This window comes from Cervus elaphus, chromosome X, assembly GCF_910594005.1.
Source record: "Cervus elaphus chromosome X, mCerEla1.1, whole genome shotgun sequence".
NCBI classification, from domain to species: Eukaryota; Metazoa; Chordata; class Mammalia; order Artiodactyla; family Cervidae; genus Cervus; species Cervus elaphus.
The window spans coordinates 131,917,645-131,932,788 of NC_057848.1; the positions used below are offsets into that span (position 1 = coordinate 131,917,645).

At 41.9% G+C, this 15,144-nt stretch overlaps 1 protein-coding gene across 2 annotated transcripts in view; it reads left to right on the forward strand.

Annotated features, from left to right (window-relative positions):
- Positions 1 to 277: 277 nt before the first annotated feature.
- Positions 278 to 15,144, forward strand: part of MAOB (monoamine oxidase B) — a 112,012-nt gene continuing 97,145 nt past the window's right edge. Inside the window, exons 1-2 of one of the 2 annotated variants that reach the window (XM_043897064.1) lie at positions 278 to 502; positions 13,757 to 13,935. In XM_043897064.1, coding sequence (XP_043752999.1) covers positions 13,878 to 13,935 — 58 coding nt within the window. In that variant the 5' untranslated portion in view covers positions 278 to 502; positions 13,757 to 13,877. The remainder of the gene's footprint in view (positions 503 to 13,756; positions 13,936 to 15,144) is intronic. The other variant, XM_043897065.1, reaches the window with a different exon arrangement.

Consider the following 15,144-nt stretch of genomic DNA (forward strand, 5'->3'; position numbering starts at 1 on the left):
TTATTTGTTGTTATTTGCTTGCCCTTCTCTACTGCTCCATTCCAGGGAGTAATTTGAGGTGCTGGAGGAGGACATCCCTATCTGCCATCCTCCCAGCCCCCCAGCTGAACAGCGCACCAGGGAAGCTGATGGGGAAATACCGTGCAGTGCATAAGGCCAACGGGGAGTGGTGGCCCCAGGAATGGACTCTTGGAGGCCCTGGATGACCTCTCTGCCCTGGCGTCCACCCTCCCCAGATTTAAGCCGCAGACCTCCGGGCGGGAAGGAGGGCGGTGCGCTCCAGCCCCGCCGGCGCGTAGGCAGGCGGGCGGGCGGGGCTCCGCGACCCGAAGCCCTGGGCCTCCAATATAGGCGCTCGGCGGAGGCGCTAGTACGCGGGGGCAGCGCTGCGGGCGGGGGCGAGATCCAGACACCGAAGCAGCAGGCAGCCAGGTGGCCCGGAGAGGGGCGAGCAACATGAGCAACAAATGCGACGTGGTCGTGGTGGGGGGCGGCATCTCAGGTCAGTGGCGGCTGCGCGCCCTCCTTCCCCCTCCCCGGCTCCGACAAGTGGCCGCCCTGGGAGGCACGCGGGGCGGCCGTGCGGCGGGGTGTCCCCTGGAGCCCCTAGACAATCCGTGCGCGGGAGGGGATCTAGACGGTCCCAAGCGTCGTACACGGAATCCTCCCTCAGGGGGAGAAGGATTTGGTGGCCCCCTTCCCTCCCCGGACAGAAGCCGGAGGATGTCTTTTGAAGGTCTGGGGCTAGACTTTGAACTTCTGCCCCGACAGCTGCCAAGCCTGAGACTGCTGGAATTTTCAAAGCGCCGGGGGCGGGGAGAGAGGGCGGTGGTGGTGAGAAAACGGGCAGGGGAGAGACTCTTACTAGGGGGTGGCATTTATGCCCTTGCCCCCTATGCCCTTGTCAGTCCATTGCCCCCAAGCAAAGGTCAGTCCTTTTGCTCCAGCCCGACCTGGACACTCTACACCTTCACTCGGAACAGGCATGGACCACGACGTGTTGATATTCTGGAACCAGGAAAACGACCTTGAACAGCTTCCCGTTCAAAAAGAAGGGATTGGCCCCTGGGGCATCGACCTTCCTGACCCCGATTTTTTCTGATTCCACGATTGCCATGGGTCTACCTGCAGCTGCAGGGCCTTCTTGTCAAATGTCTCCTCTCCTTCTGCCCCTTCTTCTCCTCTCCCTCACACTCAGTGGAGGGTGGCCAAAAAGCTTGGAAGGGATGGGGGACAGAAAGTACCCTCATAGACACGGGGGAGGGAGGTGGGACTGGGCCTCAGGAAACAGATGCCAGAAGATGGATGGGGTCAGCGGGGGCACCCCCCCCCCCGAAGAGAGTCAGGCAGATCCTATGAGGTGGGGTCAGTCCAGAACAGCCTGTCTCACAGACCCCTGAGAATGCTTTGGTCCAACCCCCAGGACCTCCTGGTGCTTGAGCAATAATGAGGACACCTCCAAAATCCACCACTGTGTTGTCTAAGACGTGCTTTAACCAGACGTCAGGAGCCGGCCTCAAACTTGCTCCCTGAGGGGCAGGCAGTGCAGAGACACTCAGATTCTCTTGTGGCAGGTGAAGAAAGCAAGGTGCTGGATGTTGGATGCCATGCCTCCATTCCAGCCTTCCTCACCTTTGAGTCAGATCTCAGGCTATCCCTTCTGTTTGCCTGGTCCCCCCACCCCCTCCCCGAGCTCACCCATGCCAGGCTCTGTGCATGGTGCTACAGATGTTTTAAGTACAGCAGCATGCTGTGGTGGACTCTGGCTATATAGATTTCATTTTCATTCAGTATTTTTGACATCATCTCTCCTAGAGGAACTCAGTGCATGTCTGTGCTGCCTTGCACAGCACTCGCATCTTATGGAAGAGGAAACCTCTCTTTCTAGGCCTTCAAAGTCCTTTTCTTACCCAAACTATGTCTAACGTGTTCCAATTCTTCATTTCCCCTTTATTTTGTTTTTTCTAATTCATTCTCCAAAACTTCACGCTCACTCAAATTATTCATGTAAGACTCGTACTGGAAGGATAGATAAGGGTTTAGCTATCTTTTATAGCAGTGGTGAATCTCTGCTTTTGACTCCCAAACTCTCCAAACAAGGGACTGGTGAGTAGATCTACCTTTTCTCAAGAATGTCACATGGAATAGGCATTGTTCTAAAAACTGAGAAAGCAGGATTCCAAGGCCTTACTCAATTGCTTTATCTGCTACGTGAGGATAACACCAACTAGTCATAGCTAGATTGCAAGGTCATTCTAAAAGGTAGGTGAAGCAATGTGTGTGAAAATGGCTTTGCAAAGTCTGACATATGTATGACACAAGGGATTACAAGAGTTTCGCTCATTTATTTAAACAGTACACATAAGGGCAGGCTGTGGTTGAGGATACAAAACTAGATCATGTTTTTCTTGTCCCGGAAGATTTGTCAGTCTAGGAAAAGAGATGAAGTATCCAGACAAAGGCAATACAAGGTAGAAAGTGGTAGGTGCCACAAGAGAGGTCTATTCATTAGTTCATTATCCATTCATTCAAGGAACATTTGCTTCCTGTCCCGCATCCTATCCCAAAGGGAAGGAAAGATGAATTGGGCAGAGCCATTGCCCCTGGGGTACTCATAGGCTGATGTGGGAGGCAGAGTCATGAACAAGTGATACTAATGACCTATGATATATGCCTTTTCCTAGGACCTCCTACTGAAGGTTATAGGAAAGGTGAATGTTGAACTCTAGGTGAATGTTGAACTCCCTCTGAGAATATCCAGGCAGACTTCACAGGAGTGGTGAAGTAGATCTTAAGGAATGGATATGAATTCACCAGGAGACTGGATGAAGAAAGTATCTGAAGTTAAAGAATAGCTTAAATAAAATCACAAATATGTGAGATATTCTCATGCTTAGGAAAGATAAGAACTTTAGCACAGGGACTTCCTTGGTGTTTCAGTGGTTTAAGACTTGGCCTTCCAATGCAGGGGGTTGCAGGTTCAGTCCCTGGTCGGGGAGCTAAGATCCCACATGCCTCAAGGAAAAAACCCCAAAACATAAAACAGAAGCAATGTTGTAACAAATTCAATTAAGACTTTAAAAATGGTCCACAGGAAAAAAATCTTAAAAAAAAAAACAAAAAAAAAAAAACAAAGAACTTCAGTGTGGAGAACTGAGGGGGACTTGTGGGAGACCGAGCTACAAAGGTGGGTTGGGATGAGTTGTAGGTAGCCTTGTATGTCATCACCCAAAGACTTAGCTCCCTAGTGGCTCAGGTGGTACAAAATCCACCTACAATGCAGGAGACCCAGGTTCAATCCCTGGGTCAGGAAGATCCCCCGGAGAAGGGAATGGCTTCCCATTCCCACTCTAGTATTCTTACCTAGGAAATCCTATGGACAGAGGAGCCTGATGGGCTACAGTCCACTTGGTCGCAAAGAGTTAGACATGACTGAGTGGCTAATTTTGGGGGCTTCCCAGGTAGCACTAGTGGTAAAGAACCCACCTGCCAATGCAGGAGACATAAGAGATGCCGGTTTGATTCCTGGGTCAGGAAGATCTCCTGGAGGAGAGCATGGCAACCCACTCCAGCATTCTTGCCTAGAGAATCCCATGGACAGAGGAGCCTGACAGGCCACAGTCCACAGGGTCACAAAGAGTCAGACATGACTGAGTGACTTAGCACACACGCTGTCAATGAATAGCCACTAATGATTTTTTATTCACAAAGTGATATGTCAAGTGACAGGAATATGATGATAAAAAAAGAGGAATGTGCAGAAGAGCAGGTTTGGGGAAAGATGGAGCATCTAGAGTTGAAGGTGCTGATAGAACACCCAGGGAGAGATGTCTAGCAGCTGGAAGTGCAGAGAACAGGTTGGGCTAACAGATTTGTGTGACAGAGACGTTTTAGTTGAAGCCCCTGAAGTCCGTGAAATGACCCAAACCAAGAGTGGAGAGAGAAGAGAGGATGCCTAGGACAGAACTGGTTGAGGGGGTGCTCACGTCCTTCACTGGGAGGAAGATATTTCAGTCTTTATAGTTTGATGAGAGAGATGAGGAAACTGAGAAACTGAAAAACACTTGGTTAATCTCAAATCTTAGCTCATATGTCATTTACTGGGGGCAGCCTTCCTAAATCCCTCCAAATGGGTTGAGATGCCTTTGTTTAACTCTCCTCTGCCATCTTGTTATTTTCCTTGAGTTTTTAATTGCTCACATATTAGTGTCATTTCTTGTTCAATCACTTTCTCCTCCACTAGGCTGTAAGCCCCTGGAGCCCTGGGAAGTGTTTCTGTGTCTCCTGGAGAACCCCCAAACTCCAGCTCCAGAGCTCTGCCTGGCCTAGTTAGCACTCAACAAATGTGTTGAATGAACAAACTTTAACATTATCCCCACAAAGCAGTAATTGATTGCATCTGAAATTCACATCCACTTACTCCTGACCCTTTTGCATGTCCTGCCAAATCTTATTGAGTAAGGGAAAAATGGTAAAATCAGAATTTTAGGATTAGTTGGTGACTGACGCAGTTAACTTTGTTAATTATTAAACTTGGGTCATTCTGGTAGTTCTCTGATAGTTTTCGAAGCTGTCAGCAAATTTTAATCACTCCCTTTGGCATAAGCAGAGATGGACTGGGGGTATGGATGGTTAATATATAATCTTCTTTTTTAATGTTTGAAAAATTCCAAGGCGACTGTAGAACAGCTTTTTGTTTTGGAAAATGCATGTGATATATAAACGCGCACCTGCTGACATCTCTTTCACCCAAGGAGCAGGTCATCTCTGGGGACTTGGCAGAGTAATGGCATTTCCCACATGGAGCTGGACAACAGCATACGGCTTCTGTTCCGAGTCTCGATTTTAATGTTTGGTTTGGTAGAACCATGGAAACTATCTTTTGCAATTCTGGAATGACTCTTGCTCAAGCCTCAAAACAAAAGCTAAAAAAGTGAAACTTGAAACAGAAAGGAGAATTTTTTTTCCAGGCTTGAGAGAAGTGATCTGGCTATCTGAGTGTGGCAGGCACTCGGCTAACAGCCTGGAAGAGTCAAAGTCAGCCTTCCAAGTGGTAATCAACACCTGGAAGGTGATCTCTGCAGCCAGGAGGGCTAGGAGGGCAAGGCTGCTGCAGGCTGGAGGGACTGGCCTAGACAGGGTGCATCAGAGAGGGCCCACAGGGGATCATGAGTTGAGGGATGTGATAGGCAGATGAGGCCTGTGTGTTAATGGCAAAGCCCCCGCCTCACCTTTAATGAAGAAAGATGGAGAACTTCCCTGGACACCCATAACCCATCTGAATGTTCTAAAAAATGGTAATTGGATGGAAGTGCTTGGAAATGTGTATATCCCAGTCAAAGACAGGATATAAAGAGGCAGTATGCAATGTTAAAAGTGCATACGTCAGACGTCACACTCGTTATGAATTCCATTTCCTATACTTAGCTAGTGTGTCACCTTAAAATTTCCCTCACCTCTCTGTTCTTCATCTGCCTTTTAAAATGAGACTCCCAGTGCCATTATTGGCAGAGAGCTTGTTGCTAGGATTAGAAAGAATGCACATAAAGGACTGTACACAGTGGCCATTATGGTGACAGCTTGTACCAAAAAGACAGCTTGTCTTTTTGGAAAAGACATCCTTTTTTTTAGCTTCTAGGGTTTTTTAATCTGTGGGAGCAGAGGCAGGCATCTCTGTAATCACGTCTTCCTCTTTACTGACCAGTCATTTTTCTTGCTGTGAGGCATTTATAAGGTGACTACAGGATCCATAACAGGCATCATTCCGACCTCATCCTGCCCCGCCCCCATCCCTTCAGTCCCTCCAGTGAGGAGCCCGAGAAGCTCAGGCTTACCCTGGGCTTCAGAGCCACCAAACCCATTGTGTTCCTTATCAGAAGAAATTTTCAAAGCCCTCGATCTGTATTTCATCACTACCCCAGCCTGGCTGCTCTTCCTCTTCCAATCTGGTCTTCATTTCAGCCACTTGACACCCTTCTTAATTATAAGAAATAATAAATGGGACTATTATTTCTCTCTTGAATAATATTAATTATTTAATAAATAATAGAAGAGTCAGCATTTTGAGTGCTGTCTATATGTTAAATTGAGTAACAGTGAGGTGATCTTAATATTAGCATCTGCCGGGCACCAAATGAATTCAAAATCTTAGTGTAGAAATCTGTTCTGTGTTTAGAATCTCTGACATATTTATCTCTTAACTATATACAAAAAATAATTAGAATTTCAGATTTTTCTTTCAGTTTAGCTGCTACATTTCTTACATCATCTGTGTTGGTAAATCATATACAAGAAAGTAGGGCTGTGAAACAGCAGCCCTGTTATAAGACAATATTCCATGAGTGTGTGTGTGTGTGTGTGTGTGTGTGTGTGTTGGCACATGTACATGCACAGCCACTAAGCCACTAGCCACCTCCTCCAGCCAAAGTTTGACAGTGGAGTTGGCCGGCACACTGACACTTCACATCCACTAGTGGTTAGAGGCCATTTTGTTGGCCTGATTAGCAATAATAGCAAGGTCTACTGTATGCTTGCCAGATCCTAAGCCCCATTCCAAGCATTTTACATGCATTTTCTCCTTTAACCCTCTAGACCACTTTATGAAGTAGATACCTTTATTATCCCTACTCTCCAGATGAGAAAACTAAGGCATCGAAAGGTTACCGATTTTGCTTAAGGTGACACAGCTAGTGAGTGGTGAAACCACAATGAATGCCATTCTCTTAACCTCTGTACTCTACCACTGCTGATTTCTTCTGTTCCCAGTGATAATGGCACTACAGGAACAGTTCCTTCCAGTCTGTAGCAATAACTTAGGATTTATTTTGATATAATCTGTTCACATTGGAACAGTGGAAAAGACATATATATTGAGTAATGTGAGTGATATGTATGTCATCAGTTTGAAAAATCAGTTGTTTTACAGCTCATACACCTTAATATAAAAAAATGTCTCAGTCAAAAAATGGGCAGAAGTGCTAGATAGACATTTCTCCAAAGATAGGTGACCAATATGCACATGAAAAGATGCTGAATATGCTAATTGTTAGAGGAATGCAACAGAGAAGGCAATGGCAACCCAGTCCAGTATTCTTGCCTGGAAAATCCCATGGACGGAGGAGCCTGGTGGGCTGCAGTCCATGGGGTCGCTAAGAGTTGGACACGACTTGGCGACTTCACTTTCACTTTTCACTTTCATGCATTGGAGAAGGAAATGGCAACCCACTCCAGTGTTCTTGCCTGGAGAATCCCAGGGATGGGGGAGCCTGGTGGGCTGCCGTCTCTGGGGTCGCACAGAGTCGGACACGACTGAAGCGACTTGGCAGCAGCAGCAGAGGAATGCAAATCAAAACCACAATGAGTAGTTGATCTTACACCAGCCAGAATGCCCATCATTAAAAAGTCTACAAATAATAAATGCTGGAGAGGGTATGGAGAAAAAGGAACCCTCCTACACTGTTGGTGGGAATGTAAATTGGTGCAGCCACTATGGAGAATAGAATGGAGGTTCCTTAAAAAGCTAAAAATTGAGTTGCCATATCATCCTGAAATCCCACTCCTATACCCAGAAAAAACTCTAATTCAAAAAGATAAATGCACACCAGTGTGCACAGCACTATTTACAATAGCCAAGACATGGAAGTAACCTAAATGTCCATCAACAGATGAATGGATTTAAGATGTGGTGTGTGTGTGTGTGTGTGTGTGTGTGTGTGTGTGTGTATACATATATATATATATGGGCTCCCTTGATGGCTCAGTGGGTAAAGAATCCACCTGCCAATTCAGGAGATGTAAGAGACATGGGTTCAATCCCTGGGTCATGAAGATCCCTTCGAAAAGGCCATGACTACCCACTCCAGTATTCTTGCCTGGAGAATCCCATGGACAGAGGCACCTGGAAGACTACAGTCCATAGGGTCACAAAGAGTTGGACACAAGTGAAGCGACTGAGACACACATGTGTATTCAGCCATAAAAAAAGAATGAAAATGCCATTTGCAACAACCTGGATGGACCTAAGTATTATCATACTAAGTGAAGTAAGTCAGACAGAGAAAGAAAAATTTATGTGATATCACTTATATGTGGAATATAAAAAATGATACAAGTGAACTTATTTATAAAACAGAAATAGACTCACAGACATAGAAAGTAAATTTATGGTTACCAAAGGGGATAGTGATGGGGGAGAGATAAATTAGTTGTTTGGTATTAACAGATACACACTACTATATATAAAATAAATGAACAATAAAGACCTACTGTATAGCACAGGGAGCCATATTCAATATCTTGTAATAACCTATAATGGAAAAGAATCTGAAAAAGAACATGCATATATATATATATATATATACACATACATATCTGAATCACTTTGATGTACACCTAAAACTAACACAGCATTGAAGATTAAATATACTTCAACTTTAAAGTGGTTAAAAGATAAAGAAAGGAAGAATATACAGATTACTGGATTATCACTGGAAAAAAAAAATCTGCTTTTAAATGCAACCAATAGGGCAAAAGAAAAAGAAAAAAGAAAAAATCAGCTGCTTTGTTGATTTCTACATTTTTGTCAATAAATATACAGATGGGCTCTGACTCAAATTTATCCTGTGAACTTGATGAGATAATTTAGTTTCTAACTTATTTCTCTTAACATTTTGAGCTTCAGTGGCATTTTCATGTTCTAGTGACACAATAAAGTCAATAAAATGTTCCAGTATCAAGCATTTCTCCAGTTATCAGTAATGACAACAAATGTTGCTATCACTGAATTCAAATATTTGTACATTTCTTTATTCTTGTCAAGATTCAAAGTCTATATACACATGCCCTTAACTGATGTACACCGAATTAGAACTTCTGCATTTTAAATAACATTTAAAATTAGGTAATATTGAATTATTACAGGTGGCAAGGTCATATAGTATAATGTCACCTGGGACACCTGGGACAAATGAAATGTGTACAGTAGCATGTCACTCTGAATTGGAACTCACACTAACTGTAGTTTCATCTTTGGATTTGATGGCCATTATACATATAGTCTTAGCAGTGTTCCATGTGTGTGTCTATTACTGGATCTCACTTACCATGTTTAAATTACTTGTTTAACCATCCGTGAACCTTCACCTGATCATAGGCTGCTCAAAATCAAAGACTTTGTACAATGTATCTCCCTATCTCTGGTGTTTAGCAAAGAACCCAGCTCACCTTAGCCCTCAGAAATTGAATTAAATTGATAGAATCCGTTGATCAAAATTGTGGGTCTTCTCAGGCTTTGGGCTCAGAGAAGATAAGCCTTATAACCAGAGAGCTGTTGGAAGGATGGGACTAACCTTTTACCTCTTGGAGGAAGCAGGATAACACAGAAGTTAAATGCAAGAACCCTAGGAGCCTAACACTTGGGTTCAGATCCTACCTGTGTCCCTAACTGTATAGCTTCGGTTAGTTACCTATTTCCTCAGCCCCCATATAATCACTTATTAAGTGGAGTGATGTTCCTGGGGCTAACTTCTGGGATGCTCAATCAGTGTTAACTCTGCTATTTTTACAAGTCAGCAGGCAGGGCTTAACTGAGGGAATCTTGGAAATGTACAAGATTGAATACACTTCTAGGTCCCCAAAACAGAGCCAAATGTAGAGGCCATATCCAGGATGAGAGTTTTTGTCCCCATAACAGAATACTTTGGAAATTTCCTCATGTGAAAAGCACAGCATTATCATTTTGCAAGGACCCCAAGCTCCTTGGGCTTAGCTTTTTAGGGATGTCTTCAGTAGCTTAGCTGGTAAAGAACCCGCCTGCAGTGCGGGAGACCTGGGTTCGACCCCTGGGTTGGGAAGATCCCCTGGAGAAGGGAATGGCTACCCGCTCCAGTATTCTGGCTTGGAGAATTCCATGGACTCTTCATGGGGTCACAAAGAGTCGGACACGATTGAGTGACTTTCACTGACTAGAAGTCAGTAATTCCCTTGATAATGGTATAAAATTTTTTCTTGACTTTAACCATCCAAATCCCATAAATTTCTTCTACTAAAAACATCTTCTAAGAAATTCCCTGGTAGCCCAGTGGTTAGGACTCTGTGCTTTCACTTCAGCGGGGCATGGTTCCAATCCCTGGTAGGGGAACAGAAATCCTGCCTGCCATGTGGTGCAGAGAAAAAATTTTTTGCTCTAATAGAGTCATTGGTGACTGAAGATGGAAGCATCTTTAGTTTTATCTATTAGTGACAGCACCTGGTTTTCCAGTGAATAAAGTCCCTATTCTGGAGGATGAACCCTCAGTTTTAGGAGAAAGGGCAGTTGGAACAAGAACCTGACCAAATGTTGCTATGTGGAAGATAAAAATGACTAACATTTCGAATGCACTGTTTTTACTTTCAAGTTTACAAAATGCATCCATGTTCAGTCTCTTCGGTTAACTCAGTAAACAAAGGTACTACAGAAAACGAAGATCAGTAAGCCATGATCTCAAGTCATCATCTGTCAGTTTACTTAAGGGGGATACAGAAAGTCTTCTGTAAGACCAAGTTCTTACTCTCAGAAAACTTAAAATGCAATTGGAGACACAAGACCAGCACATACAGGCAATAAGAAATGACTAGAAATAATAAATAATTGAGTTCTGTACTGTGGGACCCAAGTAAATCACAGAAGACCCCAGGAATTGGAGAAGGGTTACCATTTCCTTCTCCAGGGGATCTTCCCGACCCAGGGATCGAACCCAGGTCTCCCGCATTGGAGGCAGACGCTTTAAGCTCATAAGGCCATAGACTCCAGTTTGCAGGTGATATTTCTATTTATAGGAAGGTAGAAAGTGTAATAAGTCTAGGATAGTAGGCTAGGGAGATATGGGTGATAAATTTGGAAGGAGGAGGGCAGGATCAAGCAATGAAATGTTGAAAAGCAAAGTGAGTTTGCTATGTTTTTCAGTGATTGGAACTAAAGAAGCATTGACAGTTTTTGCTAAAAAGATAAGATGGGCAGTTGTGAAAGTGGGCAACCCTAGAGCCAAAGAAACAAAGAGATAGGTAGTAATTCAGGAATAGGTTGAAAGGTGATTAGCTGATTATAATAGAGTTACCCTGAAGCTCAAAGCAGATTGCAAGAGAAAGTGAAGGGAGGCAAGAATGGGGACAAGTTCTGTTTTACTGAGAAAACACCTAGAAAAGAGGTATCACAAAAAGTAATTAGTATTTTCCCCCTGAAGTTTTACAGTTGAAATGGAAGGACTTGATTGTATTTAAAATTTTCCTTTTTCGAAAAAATAAGACCAAAGAGATTTTCTCCCTAAGGGTTGTGACCCAGCTTACTAAATGACAAACACACATCTTGAGCAATCTCAAACACAAAGTGAATAGTTCATCCTATTTGTAATGTAAGAGTTTTCATTGAAACCTATTGTTTTGTGAGAGAGAGGGCAAAATCAGAAAGTAGGGTCAAAGTTTGACCTTTCAAATGTTAGTTATGTTACCAGAGTCTCTGTTTAATGGCATCTTAAATGTCATATTCTGGTTAATTTCCATTTTAAGTCAGAAGTTTACATTCTTGATCTTATGTTAGTCATCTCTTACCTGGGTCATTTTTCACTCTAGACTCATCATCAGCATCAATACTTAATCTAAAAAAATGATGCAAATGAACATATTTATAAAGTGGAAGCAGACTCCCAAACTTAGAAAAGGAAACTAGTGGCGCTAGTGGTGAAGAATCCACCTGCTAATGCAGGAGATGCAAGAGAAACAGGTTTGATCCCTGGTTTGGGGAGATTCCCTGGAGTAGGGAATGGCAACTCACTCCAGTGATATTCCATAGACAGAGGAGTCTGGTGGGCTGTAGTCCGTGGGGCCACAAAGAGTTGGACACAACTGAGCGACTAAACACACACCGGGAAAGTTTGGAGGAAAAGGATGGTTAGGGAGTTTGGGATTGACATGTACATACTGCTTTTAATATATATAATGATTTGTATGTTCATTCATTTTGAGAAGCATCCATTTGCACCTTGTACCTCAAGCAGTCTTAAAACCTTGTTATAAACTTAAAAGAAAACACATTTGTCAGAATTGCACAATGCTGAAAGTGTCCTTCTAGGTCCTTAGTTTTATTTGCTCTCCTTCCAACCTAAATAATACCCCCCTTTGTTATTTATCTTGCAGACATTTCCAATGATTCATTTATAGTGAATTCAGAATCCTGACCTCATCTTTTGTATTTTTTTTTTATTCCTGTGATCCCAGTTGTGTTTCTGTCTTAAATTGTGTCTTTATAATCATGTTTAATTCTATCTCACTTTTTTGGGTTATTCTCCAGTTTTTTACATTAAAGCAACAAATTCTTTGGAAAAATTTTATTATCCAACACAGCCCCCTTTCAGATAACTTCAGGTAAAGAGTTAATAATCAAATTAATGACCAAAGTTCCCTCAAAAATTTTTAGGAAAACAGGCCACTGATGTAAATGAAAGATGAAATCACATTCCTTCTTGGTTATTTACAGCTTAAGGAGTTTTTTTTGGAGAGGTAGGAATGTTTTTTAATAGGGTGAATTGAGGAATAATACATACTTATTGTGAAAATGTGTAAATTAAAGAAAGGAGCAGAAAGAAAATGAAAATAGTCTATAATTGATTCCTACAAAAAAGCCACTGTTACAATTGTCACCTGTATTTTCTGTTTGCAAACCATCTACTGGATTTACCATACTCACTGGTAGTCCTTTTAACATAAATAACAACATATTATTGATGTTTAACCATGTCTTAAATGCTCTTCTATACAATATTGATAACTTTATATTATTTCATCTGATTGTATTTATTTACCAGTCTTCTATTGCTGAACATTTGTGTTGTTTCCAAATTTCTATTTTAAACAAAGCTATTGTGAATATCCTATACCTAAACCTTTGTGCATAATTCTGATTTCTTCTTTAGGAAATTCCTAGACATAAGTGTTGGGAATCATTTTAAACCTTTTCTTAATGATTAAAAAATTGTTACTCCAAGAAAGTTTTGTCAGTTTAAGGTGGAATTTTAATAATGGGCTTCTTAGTTACTTCTCTAGGAAGCCAGTATTTTTCTGTTTTTGACACAACACAAAGAAAATCAGGGATCTTCCCCTGTTCAGAGTTGTAATTTAATGAAGTTGTAGGTACTGTTTTTGTAAACGTTCTTTAGTTTTGTAAAATTTCAGTGGTGGCATATAATTCTTGCTCTTTTTGCTCTCTATAACATGCAGGCAAACCACTTTTGCAATTAATGCTTTATGCCTACCACTATTTACTAGGTATTTATATATTATACAGTGCTTTAAAATTTTTTGAATACCGTTATCCTGTGCTTCTACAAGTTTGATATAATTAATTAGATCATTCTGTGTGTTTCAGTGCAGAAAAGAACAAAGAATAGTCCTGTGGCAAACCATTTTCTATGATTATTTTTGCCCATCTATATAAGACATGAATATTGCCTATGTCCACAGTCTGTTGTAAAAGCTGATCAAACAGCTGTTTCATGTTTTACATTTTAATTTCCTCTCCAGTTTGCATTCAAATCCTGTGATAGATTTTGGTTTGTTTAGGAGTCCTGTAAGATACAGTTGGCCGTTTCAGAATAGCCCTTTTATGCTATGCCAGTTAAAATGAAATAGCCCTTGTTAAGTAGTGATGATAAGCACCCATAAACGCATACGCTCAGATGAATTATCCTCATTTCATCAAACATGTTTTATTTTGTTGTTTCTGCAGGGGAGGAAAAAAAGTCAAGTTTGTTCATTCAGTGATTCATCCATTCACCCAATAAACCCTTATCGAGGGCCCTATTTACCAAGCATGGGGCTAGACATGGGAATATACAGATGGATAATCCATGTTTCTTTCTTCGAAGCATACACCAAGCAGAGGGAGGCACATTCAGCTACATACAGGTGAATTCTCTGAGCGGTGGTGGGCTCTGAGAAAGATAAATTCATCTGGTTCAGGTGATACAGAAGAGAGGAATATGGCAGCTTCACCTCGGGGCCTCAGAGGACCCAAAGGAAGATTTGGTGATAGGATTTATTAGAGAGATAGTTAGCTAATTCAAATATTCTTTCATCAAATAGAATGTTATGTGCTTGACATTTAAATCTACATTGGCATCTACCTCTATTCTTCCCCTAATCTACAATCATTTTATGCAGCTTCCTGTAGGATTTCTCACAAGGAATCAGAGATACTGAAAGTGATTACAGAAATGGATGATGGAATCCCAGATGAACAAGAGAGAAAGTGACACTGTGAGGGAAACATTGATAGGATTTAAGTGGAAAGGTTAATAGACTGACGATCTTGGGTTAAAGGGCATTCATATTCGATGGATTTGAACAAGTGAACTAGAAAGATAGAAGATCATGATTGCAAGGGAGAGTGCTATAGTGTTTTGGCAGACAACCTTTTGATTGTACTTCTCGGAAATGACCATTAATAGCATTTATATGAGCTGCAACATTTTGAATCAGCATATCCAGAGATGGGATTCTCTGTGTGATTCAACAAATGGTTTAAAGGCCAGAAAAATGAATGCTGTAAAAAAAGTAATTAATCTGATATTTTACAGTTGGGCAGAGGAGACAACTAGTCATTTAGTCTAAGCTTAGGGATGTCTGGAAGGCCCCTCTGCTGGACTGAGAAACGCAAGAATCTTGAAGATGATTGGAAAAGCATAGAAAAAGGCAAGGACTATATATAATTCAGCATTATGTAAAGTCCAGTAGGAGCAACACATTGTCCCATTCCATGGCAAAACAGAGGAGAGAAAAAGAGAAAGTCCATTCTTCCCACGCCCCACCAGATCAAACATTTTAGAGCTAGACTATTAATATTATAATGACATTGACATTGACAATTGGAGGATTCTGTTCTCTGATTGAAAAAGATGAAGCCCGTGACTTATGGAAATGTCTGTAAAAGGAAATTGTGGTCTAGTTTTTAATCCTGTGATTCAGCCTCTTTTGTTTACAATCTATCAAAAAAATCTTGGCTGGCAACATGCCAATCTGTCTCCATCCATCTGCTGCTAGTCTTCGATTGGGAAAACATTAAGTGAGAGCCTTTTTCACTCTCTTCTTTCACTTTCATCAAGAGGCTTTTTAGTT